Source organism: Oryzias latipes, chromosome 12 (assembly GCF_002234675.1).
Source record: "Oryzias latipes chromosome 12, ASM223467v1".
NCBI classification, from domain to species: Eukaryota; Metazoa; Chordata; class Actinopteri; order Beloniformes; family Adrianichthyidae; genus Oryzias; species Oryzias latipes.
Window position 1 is genome coordinate 26,218,468 of NC_019870.2, and position 23,163 is coordinate 26,241,630.

Here is a 23,163-nt window from a genome sequence, read left to right on the forward strand (position 1 = left end):
AATGTATAAATTGAGAACCAAAACCAACAATTTGCAACCAAAAGATATAACCCAAAGCACAATCATATTTCTCAGCTGCCGATTTGTTTTCTCACCATTCTGAAATCATCGTTTTGAGTTGCGGTTTTATTCTGAAATTGTTTTTTTGAGTGGTTTTATTTTTTGCGGTTTTGATTCTAAAAACTATGCATTTTGATTCGCGGATTTGGGGTTTCGATTCGCAGTTTTACGGTTTTGATGCTCAATACTTTAGGCGCTGAATTGATACCATCCACGTTTTGTCCCTTTTGGAATCACAGGGCTGTTGGAGCCCATGGGTGGAGGCAGGGGACATCCTTGAAAGGTCACCAGTCGCAGTGGATATAACACTAAAAAATAAAAACTATACAGCTTAAAAGTGGCTCCAAATCACAATTTTGTTTGTTTATACATTTTATCCTAAGAATTTAGTTTAACCCTAATCTTCTTTTTTAGAACTACTTTTTGTATAATATTTGTTTGTTTGTTTATTGATCTAAAAAATCAAACTCAGAAATCTTGTAATCAGACCTTATATGTGTGTTTCAGGTTCCCGGTGGGGGGTCTGTGTGACGGGGAGTGGCATTATGTGGGGGTCAGTGTGTCCTCCCAGCACCTGTCGCTGTACGCTGACTGCTCTCTGCTAGAAAGCGTGGACTGGGTGAACCTCGGTATGGGGATCGGCACCGATGGCCTGCTCATGGTTGGAGGCATCATCGAGGCTTTTGAGACTCCTTTTGAAGTAAGAGGCAGCTTTTCAAGATTTTGCTTTTTTCCAAACACTAAGAGAAGAACTGAAGCAGCTCCAACCACTCCAACACCGCCCTCGGAAACCACCAACACCCCACCCAATCAAACACTGCAGCTTTTTCTGAGCCTTCAAAAAATCAGTGTAACCTCATAGAAGTGCAGCTCGAATTCTTTCATCAGTGTAGGAACACATGAGGCACTGATAGCTGTGCAGTTCAGTGCATCTAGACCATTGACTGTATAACAGAAGAGGACTGAGCAGGAGTAACATCACCCATTGAAAACAGCCTAATGAAATCAATTCAGTCGCCATTTTTTTTGGAGCCAGATGACGGTGATTGGTCTGAGTTGGTCTGAGTAAATGTTTCTATGGCAACCATGGTCGCCAATTAAAAGTAAGCTTGTTTAAAGGCCACCCCCACTGGAAAGAAAACGTTTAAAAAAAGGTATTAGAGGAAGAATGGATATTCTGACAAATATAGTGGCTGAGTAACAGCTGTTTATTTCGCTATAGAAGTCTATGGGATATTGTCTTCTTTGACTTTGCAGGTACTGCAATTGGAATGTGAGGGTGGAGTAATTCAGTCCAATTTTATTATACAGTCAGTAAACTAGACATGCATTAAAGTGGGTTTTGGCTGGGTTTTGACCTGTATAGTTGGGTATTTTCTGGTCCTCTTTATGACCAAACATTTATTAAAATCATCGTTCCAACATCTTTATTCAAGGCTTTGGAAGCCACTTTTAAACATTTCTAGTGATTCTGCTGCAACCTCTCGACAAAGAACAGAACTAAAATGGCTTTGCTTTAAATTGCAAAAGTCTTGAAGTCTGCTGAACTTCTAAAGGACCTTTGCTAACTGGAGCTGCAGCCTTCTGTGGTGATTTTTCATCTAAGTGGATGAAACTGTTATGTTAATGCCTAAAGAGCAATCATTCTGGTATGTCTTTAGTTACAAGAACCACTGTAGCGTGTCATCTGAGGAGCAGGAGGACTGTGGTGAGATGACTTCTGCATCTGGATTTGTTTGTACCATCAAAAAATGGTTTCTCTTTGTCAAGTGGGATCTTACTGAACTCTAAAGTCATTGAACGCAGATTAAAAGTTAAACCAGTTGAACTTTGACGAATCAGGGACTCGGATTTGCCATTGACGTATGGATGGCGCCCTTTTTAATAGATGGAAGTTACAAAATTGATCATGGAGGAGAAATTATCAATTGCCGTTTGTGCCCAGCCAGACTTATATCACCAATTCTTTCATGTATCAGAATAGATCTGTGAAAGCAAAAGCCTGAGTGAGATTTGTGGGATTCGCACCACTTTAACATTTCGCACCAAACTTCTTTCAACTGTACTTTAGCTACATGTGGTAGTATCAAGTGGCAACAGTCAAGTATACACACAATGCTAAAACTAGGTTTAGTAATGTGCATTCAGGACGTTCTTGATCAGAGGTCGACAGCTCTACCTCTCCACCACTGCTGCCCCATACAGTATATGTATTGTTAAAGCTGAGTTGTTGCCATTCATTTCTATATTATTTAAAACTTTACAAAATGGTAGTTCCCTATCATAATGATTTAATATGACTTCTGATGTTTTGGAATAAATCATGGGCCTATTAGACAACTATCGTTTCCTCTCACATTTTTTTTTTTCTGTTAGTGAAATTATAAAGTAAGTATTCTTCTGTTACATAGTGCGTAGTATATTAGTACCTTCAGTTAAAGATAACTTCACTCTTACAAAATAAAAATAAAATCTTTTGTTTCTCCAATATTTGATGCAGGGTCATCTTCGGCAGCTGGTCATCCGCTTTGGTGACCCTAACGGCGCCAATCAACACTGCAGCCACCACCCACCCCTCTGCAAAAAGCCCGCCCCCAAGTCCCCTCGTGCCTCTGCACACACCATGAAGGCCTCTGAGGTGAGGAACAGTAAATGGAAAGGACAGAAACCAAGAACAGTTCGGTAACAGAACAGATGATGCTCCAACATGGAAATGAACGTGTTTGAGGCGGAGTCAGCTCTGACTCCTGCAGTCCATGTGCTGACTGTTGCATTTAAAGTGGCTTAAGCGTTAGAATGGACTTTCAGTGGATTTAGGGTCAAAACTTTCCTTAATCCTGTGGGTTTTTGAAGCAGTTGCATGAATCTAGTGTCTGGTTCTTCATCAGTGTGTACCACCTCTCTTCCTCTCAGAGACTACTGCTGTCCTCAAATGACCTGAAAGACCTGCAGGTGGATTCAAAGGAGGACTCCATTTTGAGCTTTGACCAAACTGTGAGTAGAATAATAGAAAAAGCAAACCAGCAGCTTCTCTTTTTTAAGAGCATTGGGAAAGCATGCATTTATGTTACAGATTAATAAGTATGCAGCTGCCTTTCCCATCTTAAGCTGAGGTTGATGGGCAGGGGACTGCATTAGATTAGATTAGATTAGATTCAACTTTATTGTCACTGCACATGTAGGTACAAGGCAACGAAATGCAGTTAGCATCTAACCAGAAGTGCAATAAGCAGTAAGTACAGAATAAAGGTCTATAGTATGTACAATAACTATACAGGTAAATATTATGGACATAATTTACAGATATTAATACTATAAGCACGATATACAGATAGGTGTACTATGAACAAACTATTCAGATGGGCTATGTAAGAGTGTATGAACACTATAGGCAGAACTATGAACATAATTTACAGTATTGCAATGGACAGTAAAGTGCATGGAAAATATTACAATGTGCAGATGGATTATACAGTGTTCCCAGATGAACAGACAGTAGTGCAAGTAATAACAAGTAACTGTTTTACTTGTTGTGAATAGATAAATAATTCAGAGTGTTGAAGAGGGGGGGAGGAGTCTATGGTGGTGTGGGGGGTGTTTTAGGGGTGTCAGAGGGAAGAGTTCAGCAAGGAGACAGCTTTAGGGAAAAAGCTGTTCCTGAATCTTGTGGTCCTTGTCCGGAGGCTCCTGAAACGCTACCCGGAGGGGAGGAGGTTAAACAGTCCGTGGTCAGGGTGAGAGGAGTCCTTGAGAATGCTGCGAGCTCGATGTAGACAGCGTTTCTTCTGGATGTCCTCAAGAGCAGGAAGTGGTGTCCCTGTGATGCGCTGCGCAGTTTTCACCACCCCCTGCAGTGCCTTGCGGTCAGCCACTGAGCAGTTCCCATACCAGACTGAGATGCAACTCGTTAGGATGCTCTCGATCGCACACCGGTAGAAGTTCACCAGGATGGATGAAGACAGCTGGTTCTTCTTCAGTGTCCTGAGGAAGAAAAGGCGCTGGTGAGCCTTCTTGACCAGGCTGGAGGTGTTTGTGGCCCAGGACAGTTCCTCCGAGATGGTGGTTCCCAGGAACTTGAAGCTGGAAACACGTTCAACAACCATCCCGTTAATGTGGATGGGGTCATGAGTGCTTCCATTCTTCTTCCTGAAGTCCACAATGAGCTCCTTGGTCTTGTTGGTGTTAAGGAGCAGGTTATTGTCAGCGCACCATGTGGCCAGGTGCTGTACCTCTTCCCTGTAGGCAGTCTCATCGTTGTCACTGATGAGGCCAATCACCGTGGTGTCATCTGCAAACTTAATGATGGAGTTGGATCCATGCACGGGCTTGCAGTCGTGGGTGTAAAGGGAGTAGAGGAATGGGCTCAGCACACAGCCCTGTGGTACGCCAGTATTAATTGTGATGTTGGTGGAGTGGGTGTGACCTGACCGAACATGCTGAGGCCTGTTGGTCAGAAAGTCCATAATCCAGTTGCAGAGGGAGGTGTTGATTTCATGGTCTCCAAGTTTAGTGGTCAGCTTGGAGGGAATGACGGTGTTAAATGCTGAGCTGAAGTCAACAAACAACATCCTAACATATGTGTTGTTATTGTCCAGGTGTGTGAGTGCAGAGTGCAGCACTGTGCATACTGCATCCTCTGTGCTTCTATTTCTGCGGTAGGCAAATTGGTGTGGGTCCAGTGTGGGTGGGAGGCAGTCTTTGAGGTGTGCTAGGACCAGTCGCTCGAAGCACTTCATAATGATGGGTGTGAGTGCCACGGGGCGGTAGTCATTCAGTCACGGATTTCCGGTTCCGGGTTATACAGCAGGACGCGTGGCGTGCCTCTCTGCGAATACAACTATCTTCAAATTACTTAAAAAGTTGATTTTTCTCCAAAAAAGAGAGCTGACCATGCCCCCGAAGAAACCCCAGGAATATGAAGATCTCAAAAAGTCTCTTGACATTATTCAAGAAACGCTGAAAAGTTTTATGGATCAAGTGTCGGCTAAGCTAACACCACTCTGGGATATGATGGAAGAGTTCCGAAGATTTCGGGCTCAAAACGAGCAGCGAGAAAACCGGGTCGAGATTCTGGAGAAAAGACTGGACGATGTGGAACAGCAAGTAAGGATGAATAATGTCATTCTCACTGGAGTACCAATCAAGCCTCGAGCGAAGCTGAATGCAGCTGGAGCTAGTACTGCTTATGCTAGCGCTAGCGTAGCTAGCAGTTCTAATACGGAGATGGGTGCAGCGACGCTGCAACAGCAAATACATTCATTTCTCACATCTAAAGGGATTTCCCTGGATCTCAATACCATCGAGACCTGCCACCTGCTCCCCAGGAGAAAGGAGACGGATAAACCAGCGATCCTCATCAGGTTTGTGAATCTCAAACACAAGCTAGCTCTGATGAATCAACGCAAAAATCTCAGAGGATCTGCTGTTTATCTGAACGACCATCTGACCAGAAGGAATGCTGAAATCTCAAAACATGCACGGCTTCTCAGGAAGCGTAAGCAGATTGAGAACACTTGGGTTAAAGGCTGCAGGATTTACGTCAAACCACTCGGTCCAGAGGACCGATCCAAGGTTCTGGTCGTGAACACCATGAAGGACTTTGAGAAGTGCTTGATTACGGATGTCTGAAACAACGTGGAGTAATAAATCAAAGAGCCAAATAATTTCAAGAAATATGACACCTGTAATCATCACTTTCTCTGTATGTCTGACGTAACCTGAATAACAGCAGAGTTCTGACCTGCAGACAACTTGACCTCAACTTTCACCGCAGCTGATATCAGCTGAAGAAGGATATGGACCTGAATCTAATGTCTGCAGACATAACATGGAAGAAAACTATTAACTGTTTAAACCAAGAAAATCAGCTGTTATCACTAAAAGAAGAAATGCCAACCTTGGACAATTCGACAGTTTATGGACCCTTTTTATTTTTCCCCTACAGCATTACTTTATTATATAAAAAAATAAAATAAAAATACAAAAAAAATATAAAAAGAGTAAAACAAATGATTTATCACTTTTGAAAATTGTTAAATTGATTGACTTTTGATGATATTACTTCACTAGCTCCTAAAATTGATAAATTGATTCAAAAATCTTTCCTAATGTAGCATAACTTTGCACATGTTTTTAACTTTTGATACTTGATGAAATTTTGCTATGGAAATTCCTGAAACAGTGTTGTGTCTATTTTACTGATATAGTATTATGTTTTAAAGCATACGAATGACTTTTAAAAGCAACATAATTTGCATATATTTCAGATGCTGCATTTGCCATGTTGATTTCTAAAATAGTTATTTTTGACGTAGTACTTAAGTAATTCATCTTTGGCATGTGCCTTATTGATACCTTATGATTGTTAATTCTGTCTGATAAAACCTAGGAACCGGATATTGATAAATCATGTAATAAAATGGTTATAGTATAACGGGGTGGGATTATATAAGTTCGCTTCCTTCCACTCCCTTTCAAGCAATATTTATTAATTATGTCTAATTATCCTAAGTTTGATTAGTTACTGTATGAATGTATAACTGATGATTATATTGTTTTTGTGTATTATTTCTATTTTGATTGCTTGAAATAAACCATTTCAAATAAAAAAAAAAAAAAAACGTAGGGGAGGAGTGTTTCGGTACTGGCACAATGGATGTGGACTTAAAACATGTTAGCACAGTTGCCTGGGAGAGGGACAGGTTGAAAATGTCTGTGAAGACCCCTGCAAGCTGCTCTGCACATGCCCTAAGCACACGTCCAGGAATGCCATCCGGGCATAAGTCCCCAGACTGCATGTCTGGGGACTTATTCAGCTGTGGGTTTGTTGGCAAAGTAATGGGAACCAGCCAAGGGATTGGTTTCATTGTATTCTTTTGTCTTTGTCATTGCTTTTCTGTCACTAGTGTCTGTAAGATCAACAGCCATAGTGATCAGACTCTCCAGGAGTGTTGCCATGCTCGGTCCACTGCTCTGCTGTTGGTCAGAGTTTTTGAACTCTGAGTCTGCCATCTATATGAAATAATTTCTGTGGCTTTGAGCTGTCACTGGCCTCCATGATGTTTGTCATGGCAAACGTTTTTGTTCATGAAATAAAAGCAAAACAGTGAGTAGCTGCATTTAAGAAATCTGGTCTCCAACTAAACCCTGAAAAATGCATTTTCAATCAGAAAAGACCCCCGTTTGAGAAACTCATCATTTTTTCCACAGTTTCCTACTTTATAAGAAACACCTTAAAGCTACCAAAGCAGGCCCAGCACCTAACGCCACCACCCTGGGGTCATTCTTTAGTCCAATGTGGGATTTGAAAATCTGAGGAACATTTTCAGACTGTGATGAAGCATTTTAAAACCATCCTGTGTATTGGTACAATTGTCAACACCAGCTGCACAAAATAGTTTGAAAAGAGTGATAATCTGTAGTAAAAAGGCCACAGCAATGTCTGTTTTTGACCACAGTCTCCCAACTAATGTGTCCATAGACAGAATATGGTCCAGGGACAAACTGACACCGATGCTGACAAGATGGAGCAAAACAGGTTCACCAGACCTTGACCACTCTGTTGGCTAAGGAAGGGCTAGGACACACAGGAATGCATGAGATTTTTCGGATATGATGTAGTGCAGTGGTCCTCAAGACCGCGAACCAGCTACAGTCCTTTGGTACCTGGCTACTGAAAGTGAAATAACATGACCTTCATTTTTTTCTGTTTTATTAACAATTTGTTTCTGAAGCAACATTTTTGGCAGGGATACATATGGATTCTCTTTGCCACATCCGACTCATTCTTGACACATGTCAAGTCACTTGATCACGTGTGGAAAATCCATCCATCCTTTTGAGCGACTGCTCTGACCACTAAATTGAAACCCCCAAGCTAATAAAGATAACAATAACAAAAAGAGTTTGGAAAGTTTCTTTTGGCAGATAAAAGCCAAATAAGGATTTATTGCAACAATTGTTCCCACACACCATATTAATAATACAGAATATGCAGCAATCACCTGTCAAATGTTACAAGAATGCTGCTAATAAGGTTGCTGAAATGGTGGATTCAAGTTTATTATTATATTTAGAAAATTACAGGTTTAGTGACCTCTGTTTTGTGTTTGTTCATCACACTTTAAATGTCGGGCAAGGCTGACGCAGATATGGGCTAAGGGGAAATACAGATCACATTTGAATGGATCGTACATGACATTTGGTCTACAAACAAAGTATAATGCAGCTGTAGATACTTTAAAAAGGATAAAGATAAACTTATCAATTACCCCCTCCTCTGATTGAACACTAGCTGATGGAACTGTTTGGTCCTTCCAATATTGTGCAGGAAAAATACATTTATCTGGAGACGTAAATCCCAAAGTGACAAGTTGTCCATTAATTGACTTTTAGCTAAATAGAAACATATGTTTGTGTTTATCAACCGTGGTGAACTGAACATTTTCACATATAAGAACGGACCATGTTCCCAACATTCCTGTTTTAGTTTTGCTTGCTGCTTTACAATAACAATGTTTTTAACTTTTTTTTGCCAACATTTTTGAGGACAGACCCATCTTGGTTGAATAAATCTGCGTCTCCGTCTGAACTGGTTGAGGTTTTAGGATGGTGTGAACACCCCATTTTACGATCAGTTGATGGCCGGCTCAAGCTTTGGGAGACTCAGTGCTGAATGCATGATTAAATGTTATGCAACATAGTTTCACATTTGAGACAACATAGTTATGAAGCTTGCTGCGTTCTCTGTCCTGACATCATTAACTTCAAATCCCACCAAAGCATTTATCAAGATGTTTTGCTCATTAATGTAATCAGATTTTCTCCGTGGCAAGTCTTGTTCTAAATGATTTTGTGCATCCAGGATTATCAAAGCACAGATACCGCTGCCAAATTGTGTCCAACCAAACTAAAAAAGCATCTTATCATGAAAATGAAACCAAAAAATAATTCCTGCCAGTTCGGGTCGATATACAGTGTCTGTTTTGTCCAGATTTTGCAGGACTGTTGGCCTCTGCTCATTTCCCATCAGATCTTAGGTTACACTCTCTCCTGCTAGCTGACAGCCCCTCACATGCTCAAGCTAACAATCCAGCTGTACAGTTTTGAACCAGATGCCTGTTCAGGCAAGGAAAACAAAGACGTACATGGATCTGTTTGTCTTCATCAGAACGGAGCAGAGCAGGGAGCTGTGGCCTACAGATCGTAGCTGTACATCACAGCTACACTTTTGTCTGCTCCCGATTCACTATAATTTCAAATAAATAAATAAATATTAAAACATGCAATTTTAATCTTAATTTTCTTTATATATGTCCTCCATCATCATAGAAATGCCACAAGAACATGTTAAGAACACAGTTTTCTTTTGAGTGGATCTTTAAGGACTTTGATAATGTTCTTGTGGTTTTAAAAGAGTTGCATGTTTATGGTAATCTTGTACTAAAAAGCATAAAAAGTTGAGTCTGGAAATCTAGATTTCTGGTTTCTGAGCAGAGCAGGCTGGCAGAAGGCCCCTGGGACCAGCCCAGCAAAAGAGGAATGACGACTTTTATTTGTTTCATGTGTTCAGCTCCACTGAATGAAAAAAGCTGTAAGACGCTCTCTAATGCCTCTCCACCAACGGGCAGACATGAAGCAGACAGACGGGGTGCTGACAAAAGGCCACATAATAAACGACCCTGTCAGTGGAGGACGGACAGTTCTTATTGCAAACAGTTTGTAATTTTGAAGAACAGACGCCTAGCATTTCTTCTAATCAGCAGGAAAGTTCTGCACCCTGTACGTTTTTTTTTTTCTGGGAACTTCAAAGGAGGATCTGCTATAATTTTCCATCAGTTTGGAAAGTTTGGATACTCTTCCATAGTGAACTAATTAAAGCACGAAAGGACCCCCCTGAAATCAGAATTTTGGGTGTGGGGGGGGGTCTGGGTAGACCTATGAAGCTCTTGTCAGGATAAGAAGCATTTTGTCAGCATGAGTTGTTTCGGCATGTAATCATTTGGTTGAAAGCTGGGGTATTAGAAATGGAGCAGATGTGGTCGACTGTTTGCTGATGAAACATCAGTAAATTACAAACGTTCCAAAATCTGCCTCTGCAGTTCAGTGAGCGGCACAGCAGATTTCTCAAAAAGGAGCCTGCATGGGGGCAGACATGAAGAAAACCTATAAATTCAAACTCAGCACATCGACTCTGAAAGTATAAAGCGCTTTCTGAGGTTCTATTACCCCCAGATCAACCTCACTGAACTTGTTTACTCATATCGTTGTTTATGCTCCAAACCTTTTGTTCGTGATAGACGTGACGCAATGCTTCTTGGGATGAGCAGCTCCCACTGTGAGGAGTGAGAAGGTCTCTTGTCTGACTAGATGATAAAATCAGCCACAGAGAGTCTGTGGGGACCTTCATTCCTTCAGCTGTGGTTATTTCACTGAATCTTTGGAGCTTTCCCAACTCCCATCAAACTCCTTCCATACATGGAGACAGCAGGGATTCCCTTACCTCATCTGTTTGGAGACGTTCTCCATTTCCTCATCAACAGTTGAAATCGTTGTTTTTTTGGGGGGGTGATCGGAAGTTCCCTGGCTGACAGTGATTTGGGACATTTTGGAGATCAGCCTTTTGCAGAGTGATGCATGTATGCGAGAGCAGAATGTGTTTTTATTTAAAGCTTGTTCTGGAACACAGCTTTGCTGGGGTTGCCTGGCTGAGAGCTCACGGGTTTGGGTTTTGTCTGCTCTGGAGTGCGTTCTGGGGGGGCTTTAGGTGTGTGGGTGTGTCAGCCTGATCAGACTCCTGCCTGAGCAGAGCAGCAGAGCACAGACCGGCTGTGTCTCCTGCAGTCATGTTCTGCCATGTGGGACGGTCTCTTCTGCTGGGCTGCCTGCTGCTGGATTTAAAGGGCCTGCATGTTCGAGGCGAAAGACAACAGCATGAACAGGTAATGTGTGCTGCATGCGGCACAGATACTATAGAAACACAGGATAGGTTTGCTTCCTTTAACTCTTTCTGTCATGCAGTGCCTCAGTCTTTAAACATCTGGCGTCAAAATTCAGTCCATTTGGTTTGAAAAACTTTTCACACAAACTTAAAAAGCTCAGCACTTCTGTAGTGATGCTGCTGAACGTCAGTTGTGTGCATCGTCATCATCCTAATTAATCAATCAACCTAATTAATCAGTAAGAAAGTAGAAGGGAAAACTTTTCAGGTGAACTTTGTTAAATGACTGCAAAATGAAAAAAAAAAAAAACTTTTGCTCTGGTTTAAAAAAAGAAGCTGGTTGGATTAAAAAAAAACAACAACTTTAAATTCTGTTCACAGTCAAAGGACACATCTTTACTGAGGTGTCATGAACCCTAATTTTAGATTAGGTAAAGGAAGATTACATAAACATAATTCAGGATGCACAGTACTGGATTTTAGCGGACATTTCCATTGACGGATTGATATTTAAACCTCTGCCTTTGACAGGAGATAAAATACCAAGTCTCTCCTACTTTTGAGTTTAAAATAGTGTTGTAGTGTTGGATAACTTATTGCAAATTGCAAATATCCAAACAATTTTGAATCAACTTGAGATGTTTTTACATCAGGATCAACAGACTTCATTTATCTTTAAATTTAATGTCCAGAGCTCACCCTAACCCTAACCACATTCACAATTTTACAGTGGACCGTGGCGCCTCACATTATAGTGAGTTCCACCATTTATCATTAACTCCACTTTTGTAATAGAAACTGCTTAAGAGGGTAACGTCTAGGAATTGGAGTAACAGTTGTGCTCACATGAACAGGAACAGCAGCTACTTCTGTACAATGTTGGAGGAGCTCTGTCCAGCATGAAGCTGGATCTAATGGAGGAAAAGCTGTTGCTGGGAGGTGTGCGTCTGTGTCAGCCACATGTAATGTTAAAGCCACACACCTGGGATTTTGCATGTGACTCAGCACAGATGCTGAATTGCACGGATTTCATTTGAAAGCCACACATGCTTTCTTATTTTATATTCCCCAAGCAAACAGCTTCAGAATTTGTGAGAGAAAAACGTCCATTAGTGCAGCATACTTGCTGCCCAAACTCTGTCGATAGGCATTCACAAGGATGCCCTCTGAAGCTGTATGACCAAGAAAAAACAAATCATTTCAAGCACTATTAACCAATGAGGAGATCAAGGGGCTTTGACGGGAGAGGGACCAGACGTGCTGATTGATCATGTAACCAGAGGAGGACCTCAATCAGCCAGTCCAAAGTGAGAGTCAATTGAAAATGGAGCACCAAAAACTGCTATGAAAGAAAAAAGGAAGAAATAAAAAAAAACACAGCATTGATTTGCATGTAAAGGCGAGTTTATCTTGTTCTTTTTTCATTTCATAATAGAAGTCCAGTTTTTTCAAAGAGTGTTTAAGTTCCTGTTTATATTAATATAATTTTATAAATTACTATATATAAATTGAAGTAGTAACTAAAGGTTTTAGCCAAATCTAGGCTCCAAAAAAACTGAAAAATAATTACCCTAAAAGAAAAATAGATCGCTCTGTTTATAGATTTCTGCAGAGATCCCTGACTTAGACTTTGGATACTATTGATTTAACCTATTTGTTACTGCTCGATTATTTAGAAGTTGCTATCTTACAATGGATTAGAAAAGTATTGAGTACATATTTATTTATTAGGCAACCATTTTTTCAAACATTTTAAATAAAATTCACATTCTTTCTTAAAAACCATAAACCACAGTTTTTTTTTCATATTTTCATCAATCTTGTCTTGTCTTGATTGTAGATCTCTTCTCATTTTTGATTGGCTGATTGATGTTCCAAGAAACCGTTTTGGCTTTCTGATTGGTGAACTTGGTTTTAAATTGTGATGACCTCCTATCCCCTCTCCCCTTGTCCTGGTCTTCCCCACCAGTAAAGTTCTCTTTTCAGAAATGTTTGGCATAGAATTCATTTGTAAAATGAGAATAAGATGTTCACCTGCAGAGGGCAGACATGGATGTTTGTCTCACGTATGAACATTTTAAGGCAAGTTCTCAAGAAGTGTGAAAAAAGAACAGAAGGGCTGGACTTTCATATTACATGTGTGTTAATCAGCATCTGTGACTTAGACATGTGTGTCTGTGTGTGTGTGACTATCAAACTGCACAAACTGACAAAGACAATACGCTTTGAAGAACATCAACAACACTGTAAAACAATGTTTCATAGTAACACATTCTCCTTAATCAGGAAACAAAACAAAACATTTTTAAGATATTTTCATATGAACCAATTCAGCCTTTATATTTTATTCTTAGAGACTGATATAATATTGTTCTAATTTTAATCTTTGGCTTCCATTTTTAGGGTGTACTGTCCCTTATGTTCTCCAGACTTCCTCATCCAAACCACAGCTCCTCTCTCTGGATCCTGTCGTAGATTTCCTCTAGATCTACAAAGACACAATGCAGATCCTTCTGACCTTCTCCGTTCTTCTCCAGAAGAATCCTCAAATATTGCATCCGTGGTTCTCTTTATCCACACTTTTGCTCACAAATGTTCACTTCTGATCTCAGTCTACCTTCTGCTAGTCTTCATACCTTTATTGTGACTCATCAGCTTTATTCCTCTGTAGTTTCCACAAACACACCACCCTTCTTTTTTCACTCTCCTTTTCTAATAGGGACCTTGTGTTTGTGTGCTACTATCACACATAACTTTAAGGGAGACGCAGAGACAAATGAAGATGTTAGCAGTGGGAGACGCAGGAAAGATCCATGAACATTTAGTGACAAACTTGCTTCTCTAATGAAATGTCGAGTCTACATTTCAGAAATATGCCTTCATAATTTCTGAGGTAGCACTCACCTTTATCTGAACGGGACATTTGCTTTGCCTTTTCAGCAGCAGATTTGTTAACTCTACCACTTTATATGCTTTAAAAAAAAACATTTTAACCTTAAGATGCCTCCTGTGCTTCAGTTTCCGTCATAATTTGCTCTCCAGGGTTTTCATTATTAAATCTCAGTCACGGCAAACCAGAGGCATAACTTGATTCTGTTTCCCTACTGTAACATTGCAGAGTTTTCCCTGAAATATCAGGAAATTAAATCATTTCTTGTTTCGTTTTCAAGTAACCTTTTTATCCAGCGAACAGAGGTTAGACGTTTGGCTCCTGCAGGTAAACGCAGCACGCAGAGCTAAGGGGCCCTCTGCCCCTCCCTTAAACCCTTCATGGTCTCATTGCACATCCTGAGAAGTCCACAATCAGTTTGCCAGGTGCTTTTATTTTGAAATGAGTGCTCCAGGATAATAAAAATCCCCCAAACACAATAAGCCTGATGCCACCTTTGATTCACTTGGATGCATGTGAACACTCGCATGTTCATATGTACGATCGCCGGTGTGTCAAACAGTGAGTTCTGCTTTATTTCATCACCTACAGCAGTGCAGACATGCCCAGACTTCAAACAGCTCCCTCTGTTGTTTACATCTGGTTTCTGTGTTTATTGCATCTTCTCACATAAGCAGTAGACGTCTGTCTTCATGAGTCCTGAAACATCAGAAATGTGTCATCCTGAAGTTTTCCAGATCAAACTGTTTCTGGGCAAGACCCAGCCAGCCTGCATGCATGCCTGTGTCTCAGTAAGATTTACAGTCCTTGTGGTCTGATTGGCTCTTTTTAGGAGCACTTTCATTGTTTGTGCGCGTGCACGTGTGTTGATGAGAGCGCCGTAGCCTGTAGCCCCTTTGTCGGGCGTCTTCAGGTAACAGAAGATCTTCACATGAAAGGAAAACGCCTGAGGGTTCTCGTGCTGACAAACGCTGCTCTGATTAACCATAACCATTAATCAAGACCAGGTGCACCTGTCATAATCTGACCCTTTATCCTGCCTTTCTTCAGAGCCCAAAAGAAGTTTAAGGCCTTTTATTTTATATCAGCAATCATGAGAAATGCTTACAAAGGTCCAATGAAACCAATCTAGATATGTACATTTACTCAACGGCGTTTCCAAACAATGATCCTGTTACTGAGAGAGCAATCAAACAAGAGAGCATGATGGATCAGAAAAATCCAGTTCCTGCTTGTTAAGGCAGCAGATGCCGCAGGCATGGAAGTCTGAAACTTGAAGAAAAACTGTGGATTTTCTAGAACCCAACAACTTCATCATTTGTGATGAATCCCCTCTGCGCATTTTTATGTAACTTTGTGTTTTGTTTTTGGCATCAGTTGCTGATTGTTTGGTCTTTTGCACTTCTGCTTGTTAAATTAGAATCTAAACTAATAAAAAGACTGTAAATTGAAAGCTTTGGAGAGTCCCAGCTGACCTGAGTCACTCTAAACGAGAGAGGATGAATGAAAAAATAAAACAGTGAAGATTGTGCAAAATGGTTAGGATTTAGGATGGGCGGGGCTTTTTTTGTCACCTGTGTGAAAGCTTAGAGAAAGTCTAAGAGGCCATTCAATTGGCTGAAAGTGAGCATGCCGCTTTGCTGATAAGTTTGATTGACAGATTCATTAGCCAATGGTAAATTAATTGACCTGCTCATCTTTGATTCTGTACCGGTCGGTCGTTAGCGTGTTGGCTTTAGCATAGCTCCTGTAGGTTTATTCCCTTCAGTCTTCAAAAATTACTGGCTTGTGCAACTTTCCAGTGGACTTGGAAGCAAGGCAACATATATATATTTATATGTGTATATATATATATATGTATGTATATATATATATATATAAATATATATATATATATATATATATATATATATATATATATATATATATATATATATATATATATATATATATATATGTGTGTGTGTATATATATATATGTGTGTGTATATATATATATATGTATGTATGCATGTATGCATGCATGCATGTATGTATGCATGGTGTGAAAATACTCTTCTGCAACCAGCTTCCAGTGGTCATCTGAAAAACTATAACATTTGGTTCTTCCAGGTTGACCTCCAGTTTATGGACAAACACTCAATACTCCCTCAGTGTGCCATGCTTGACCTTTGCACCACTTTAGGGGTCCAGTTTGTGTTTCTCATCTTAAATTAGTTTCAGGAAAGATAATAATAATAAGGGATTAGATTTATCTGCACTTTTCCTTGGTGCTCAAAGAGCTTACAATGTGTCCATTATTCATTCCCTCTTCATTCATTCTGGGTGATGGTCAATACGGATGAAGCCACAGCTGCCCTGGGCCAGACTGACAGAGGCGTGGTGGCCAATTTGCGCCCACTGCCTTTCTGACCATCACCAGGACATTCATACACATTCACACACCAGTGGAGCCGCACTGGAGGCAGGGAGGGTGAACTGTCTTGCCCAAGGACACGACGCCATTTGACTGAGGGGAGCAGGGATCAAACCGCTGACCCTTCGGTCATTGGACGACCTGCTCTATCTATCACCTGATGCACTGCCGCCCCAAAGAACTCTAACATTTCCATACGTTTGTTCTTTTTCACTTTTGAGCTGAATTTTTTTGCTGGGAAAATTTGCTTTGTGAGTTCCTTGAAGAAGTGCACCGTTTGTCACACCACTGCCCAAAATCAGAGTTTTTAATGACAACTGAGTGCTAGGATGATCACTCCTAATGCAGCATTGATGACTGGCTACTCAGCATTTCACGTATTATTTTCTAAGCATGGACCAAGCTCCTGTTTGAATGAATATCTGGCAGACAGGAGCAGAGATAAGGAGACGGGAAGTGTTGACCTGAGAGGATCCGGTGTCGCTTTATCTGCTAAGACCGGCTGCTTGGATGCAGCCCAGAACAAGAGAAGGAGAAAGGGCTTTTGTTTTGGCTTGCAGCCGTGTGTTGGTTCTCCTGCTCGTCTCCGGGCTTCACAGCACATGCAGAATGCAAACTCAGATATGTTCTAGACCTGATGAATGGAATGCACATTAAAATAATCTGTTGTTGATGTAAAATGTTCAATCATACAATTATGGTGGGGTTTAAGCAAGTTCAACTGATGTCTGCCTTAAAAATTTTTAAAGTTAAATCATGAAACCAGTCTTTTTTTTTCTTTGGAAAGGTTGTTTTGGTGCCTAAACTGTATTAAGGTGAAATATGATCTTAAAATGATTTTCATTCAAGCCAGTGCTTTCCCAAACTGGAAGAGGTAATTGTTTAAAATCTGGCCCTATGTCAAACACACAGCGTTTGGCTCTTACGTATGAGGTGCATTGAACATCTGAAGATACACGGACTTCTTCTTACTGTCCTCACAACTCTGTGACCCAATTTTCTCTTGCCCCAACCAACTTTCTGCAGCCCGACCCTCTTCAAGGTTATACCCAAGCATGCCGACTCCGGGGTTCTGTCATGGTCTTTATTTTGGGCAGAGAAGCTGCAGGACTCACCAATCAGCTCTATGCTGTCGTTCTGATCTTTAGAAATAAAGATAACTTTGAGTCTAATTTCTGCATCTACATTTGCAGTCTGCCCTGTCAGGTTGTTTAAGTCCACTTCCAGATGTTTCTAATATCGTTTATAATAAATAAAGTGCCATAACAGTTTATTAATTTCTGCTGGATTTGAGTTTGTTTAGAAAAGCTCTGTCTTGTATCCTGACCAGCAGCGAGAGACGGAGGGTTGAATACCGGAGGGGAGTTATTTTAAGATCTAATTCTGAACAGACATGTAGTAATTCCCGAACGGAACCAGAACTGAGCTGCATTCATGAGGAAACGGTCTTCCTTTACTCAGATTTTTAGCTAAATGTAATCCTTTCACAGAATGCTGTTGTTAGACGGGTTTCCTCACTGGGTTTGAGCTGAGAGAAACAATTTCATGCAGAAAACAGCTGGTCACCTTAAGCAACATCTGCACGCTGGTGTCTAGAGCTGATTGTTTTTATTTCAGGTTTGTGCCAAAACCTTTTACTGTGAATGATATTAAGTCCCAAGAAGCATAAAGACTGTTGTTTTCCTGTCCAGTAAAACATTACGATCTATTTGCTGGATTCTTTTCAGCTAAAATACAAGAAAATAACATAATAATCACCTTTACTTTTTCCCCCACTTGTTTCTTTTTCTTTTTTTTCCCATTTTGGGTTACAAAAGACCAGTAGCGGTTTTAGGCACGGGCCATACGGGCGATCGCCCGGGGCGGAAAAATGACGGAGGGGCGGCGCCAGCGGCTCAGCTCTTCTAAAATACTTTATGCACCACTATTGGTTTACTTATATCACAGAGTTTGGGTATAAAAAAGGTATAAAAAAAAATCATGCTTTTTTGGTTATTTTTGTGTGAAATGCCCAAATAAAAAATGGGAAAACAAAAAAAATTATTCACTTAGATGTCAGTTGGTTTAGTCGACAGACTTGATACCCATGTCAGGACATTTATGCTAAATGCAAAAACATCTGAAATATGGAGAAAAAAGGTCAAAGCTGGTGCCCAATTTAGAAAGAAAAGAGAAGAAGAGGAGAAAAGAGACAAAGAAAAGGTTATTATCGCATAGCTAGATGCACGTTTTCTAAATTCGAATGCTACCTGCCCTACAACAACAACAACGTTGCAGAGGAAAAATCTCTTGTTTGGTCTATCATGACAAAAACTGAAGTAGGCCCAAATATTGCAAATAACGTCATTTTTAAGATATTCTTCTTAAATGTTTGCTCTGCCTCAACTTGTAACATTAGTTATGATTCGTGTGTCTGTCTGCTCTGCTGTAACACAAAGTTTTTGTTGTGTTTTATTGTTGTATATTAGTTCATAATGTTAAATAAGCTGTGATGGTAGCATGCTGCTGCTGCTGCTGCTGCTGCTGTTAGCTTTTCAAAACTCCAGTTGATCAAGTCATACCTGAGATCACCAATGTCTCAGGAGCAACTCACTAACCTGCTGTTGTTAGTATCAATCATTCAGGGGGGGAGCAGATTTCATATGATGACGTTATTGACAAGCTTGCATCAGGAAGGCCACAAAGGTTAGGTTTTAGTTAGTGTTTCTGTTCTTAGTGCTGCAGTTACATTTATTCTAGTGTATTATTAGTGTGATTTGTAGTTTATAATATTTATTTCAGATTATTTGCGTTTGATTAAATATTTCCTAACTGTATTTTCAGTTACAATAAATGGACAAAGTGACTCTATTGGGGGGGCGCCAGAGGAGGGTCTCGCCCGGGGAGTAATTCAGGGTAGAACCGCCACTGCAAAAGACCCTTTGAGGGACCACAGATAATAAAAAAGCTATCTGGTTAATTCTGGCATGGATACAGATATGTTTATTTAAAAACATGCACTGTCCTTGAAATGTATAAATATGGTGAAATAAAAAGGAACTATTTGATCAAAATGACATTTTCAGGTATTACACATAAAAACATTTTTTTTTATTGCTTTTTTATTTGAAGACTTGGAAATATCAGAATTTTCACAAATTTTATTTTTCTTCCTGATTTGATTGATTCTAAACAATAAATAATAACTTATGTTAAAATGGATTATTTATTTTTTTAAATCAGCTTTAAGTTCCTTTAAATATATATATACATAATTCATGCAGGATAAAATTGAAGCTCTTCTTTGCAATAATAAACAAAAAATCCATCTTTTCTTCCTGCCTTTTGGCTCCCCATTGTCCTGTTTACCATATGCTACACATCCACTGAAGTGCTCTGCAGCAGCATCAAACTGAATGTATGGCTCTCTGGTCCCCTCCCCTGAGAGGCCTCTCGCTAAGCCAGCAGTCCCTGAGGCCCAACATGTTGCTGCTTTGTCGTCTGTAGGGGGGAACTACTGGTTCTGGAGTGTTTGCAGTCACCTCTGGATGCTGCACAAAGACGTGTGTTTGCTTGAAAGCGACAGGTGGCGCTGAAGTGACTGAAAACAAATACAGCAACAACAGTTCCAGAACATATACCAGCTTCCATTTGAAATAACTTTGAAGAATTGCAAGTCATTTTAATGCTGAACTGTGAAATCTTTGTGCGGGTTGTGTAGCAAGATGAGTCACTGTGTAAATTATATTTCATTGTAAAGTAAATTTCAATGAACAGAGCTTTAACTTCTCAAGTTCTTTGTAAAGTCTGTGCAACAAGAACCGACAAGCATAGGACAACGTGCATTTCTGAAGGAAGTAACCTTGGGTGAAGGATGGGAGGCGTGTAGCTTTATTGTCATGCAGTAGAGGATGACAGAATCATATGCTCATTTGGGAGGCAAGGTTTGCTAAAAAGACCAACCATTCTTTTATTAAAAGCACCAGATTGAGATACAAAACAAAAAAAAACTAAAATGTTTGTTGACCATTTGAAAAATTATGAATGAAAATTATGAATATAAAAATGTCTTCTGATTTAAAAATGTATTTACCAACTGGTAAAATTTGCACAATAGGGTTTTAACTTTATGTCAGGGTTCATAATTATTATTTTCTGAACAGATCACTTTATTCTCAGTCTATAGGATTCCTGGTGGTTTCAGAACTCCCTAAACTATAATGGAGGCGGAGCCTTTAGCTATCTGGCTCCTCTTCTTTGGAGCCAACTTCCTGCTTTAGTTCAAGAGATAGACACGGTCACCGTTCGTAGGACTTCAAACCTTCCTGCTGATTGTTAACCTTGGTGACCCTGAGCCTTGCCCCCTGGGGGATGAACTTGGGTCATATTCAAATCTGTTCACTATTTACTACATGCTGAGGGCTGCCAACTTTTCATAAAAGGTTGGAGTGAGACTCAGACAAAAGAAGTCACTTTATACGGGTCAAGTGTAGTTTTGGGAACATGTAATTAAAGCACGGGATCCTACGAGTGTTTCTTCAGCTTCAGCAGATTCATTCATTTAAAAAAAGTGTATTTTGGTGGGTAAGTGAGAAATAGAGGTGTGGCGTGAAAACGTAAGAGATCAATCAAATGCTTGAGTTTCACAACTAATCCATGAGAGTTGGTTGCACTGACATACTGTATGAATCTATAGTATAATTTCAAAATTGAGTGCCCATTTCCACCAAATTCTTTAAAAATCAGACAATTAGATTTTTTGGGATCAATTTTTCTTGTGTTGTCTCTCATAGTTGAGGTATACCTATGATGACAATTACAGGCCTCTCTCATCTTTTTAGGTGGTAGAACTTGAACAACTGGTGGCTCACCAAATACTATTTTGCCCCACTGTATGTCCTCCATCATGAGACAAAAAAATGCTAAAGAACATGTTAAAAACACTAAAAACGTGTTTTTTCTCCCTGACAGAAGCTTTCACATCTGGGCATTCGCAGGACTCCGGGAATTATATTTCCTCTTCTCTGTTAATTTGTCATCATTTCCTCCTTGGTGTGACTGGTGGAAGGTGGAGATGCTACAAGAGCACGTTAAAACACCAAAAACACAATTTTCACTGAGGTTAAGTTAAACACAAGATAAATCAAATGAGCAGCTATTTAATATAGACTTCAGTATTCAGAGCTCATACCAATGGGGTTTTGAGTTTGTTTGCACTGGAGTGCTTCTCTGCTGTTTTATGGCAAGAAGGTGTAGGTGTATGCACTTATCAGTGAGATGAGCTGGAGACAAAGCTTTGTTTATCCGAGTGGCAACAATCTAGTTCACCATTCCTCTTAGAAGAAAACAAAAACCAGGGAATAAACCTTTCAGAAGTCTGACTTTGTTATCTCTCTCTACAGGCTGCATTCCTACGACTCCGGGGCGATGGCACCATACCCTCCAGACCCGACCGAAAAGGCTCAGCTGGACGTGGAGATGTCTTTGTGGTGGACGAGGACATCGACTTGTTGGATCCTGTCTTCCAAAATGGTGGATATGTGAACCCTCAATGGAAACCTTTTAAAAATGGACTTGAGGGACGACAGAAAGGAAAAATTGACAAAATACCGAAAAAGTTTGAGGACAATGTCACAACAGAGAAAAAGACAGATTCTAGTGGGAGAACTTCCCTGCAGTTCCCCAAAAAACCTTCAGATGAAATAATCGACTTGGACATTGGAAATACCCCTAAAAAACCTTCAGCTGGGGTTTCTCCACTTCCCAACACCCCAACAAGTCCCAGAACATCCAAAGATTCCAACAACTTAGAAGAAACAGAGGAGACAAAAACTTTTACCTCAGCACCTACCAAGATCATTATACCTGTGCAGACCACCATGCCTTTTGACCAAAGAATCAAGCATATAGGAAAAGGAAAACAACCAGACCAGGGGCATTCTGGGACTATAACTATAGTGTCCAAAGAAGGTGATCTGGCCATCGGCTCAGATGGGAAAAAGTACAGGCTTCAAAGAGGGCCACCTGGCAGAATGGGTCCCCCGGGTTTAGAGGTGAGTGGCTTTGTTTTTCCTCTTGTTTTTCCTTTGTCATTGTGCAGATGCTGCTGCCATCCAGGGGTGACTGGGTGTATTTTTTTTAGTAACCAGAGCTGGGATCATTTTTCTCCCTCATAGATAACCAAGGTGTTTGGGATTCTTTGACAGACAAGCTAAAGCCTCAAACTCAGTTTTGGCATCACATTAATCTGCAGATGAATGTGGGATTACAAGTGATCATTGTGAATGAAGACAACATGAGCATTCTAACTGTTGATAAAAGAATTCTGGTTATTTTTGTGCTGACTTACTATATATATATATATATATATATATATATATATATATATATATATATATATATATATATATATATATATATATATATATATATATATATATATATATATATGTCAAAAAATGAAATAACTCATGTGAGAAGATGCAAATTTCAACAACCCAGTGATTATTAGAATGAGCAGCTAATGTCCTGTTACTTGGTGGGAGTCTTAGAGTGGCCCAGAGGTGGGGGCTTTTGTTGGTGATTCAACACCATATCTATACAAGAAAAAAGCAATCATATCACTTTTCTACGAGCGTGCTTGGTGATCTTAAACACATCCAGATTCAAACACAGGTTTCAACCTTTAAATAACTTTGACACGTAGGAAGCCTCACTGGAAGCAGAAAAAAGGAAGAGGTCCATTTAATGTAAACTCTGAAAACCTGTGATTATTCTAAATAGATCTTTAGCAAGACATCATCTCATATTGGAAGGATACAGAGAAAGGCTCCAAAGACCAAAACAAGAACATTGTTATTTCATACATCACCAGTTTTT

The 23,163-nt window shown here is 40.1% G+C and overlaps 1 protein-coding gene across 1 annotated transcript in view; it reads left to right on the plus strand.

Annotated features, from left to right (window-relative positions):
* Positions 1 to 23,163, plus strand: part of LOC105355325 (collagen alpha-1(I) chain) — an 84,435-nt gene that overhangs the window by 6,827 nt on the left and 54,445 nt on the right. Inside the window, exons 4-7 of the mRNA XM_023961126.1 lie at positions 568 to 760; positions 2,561 to 2,698; positions 2,974 to 3,054; positions 21,687 to 22,337. Coding sequence (XP_023816894.1) covers positions 568 to 760; positions 2,561 to 2,698; positions 2,974 to 3,054; positions 21,687 to 22,337 — 1,063 coding nt within the window. The remainder of the gene's footprint in view (positions 1 to 567; positions 761 to 2,560; positions 2,699 to 2,973; positions 3,055 to 21,686; positions 22,338 to 23,163) is intronic.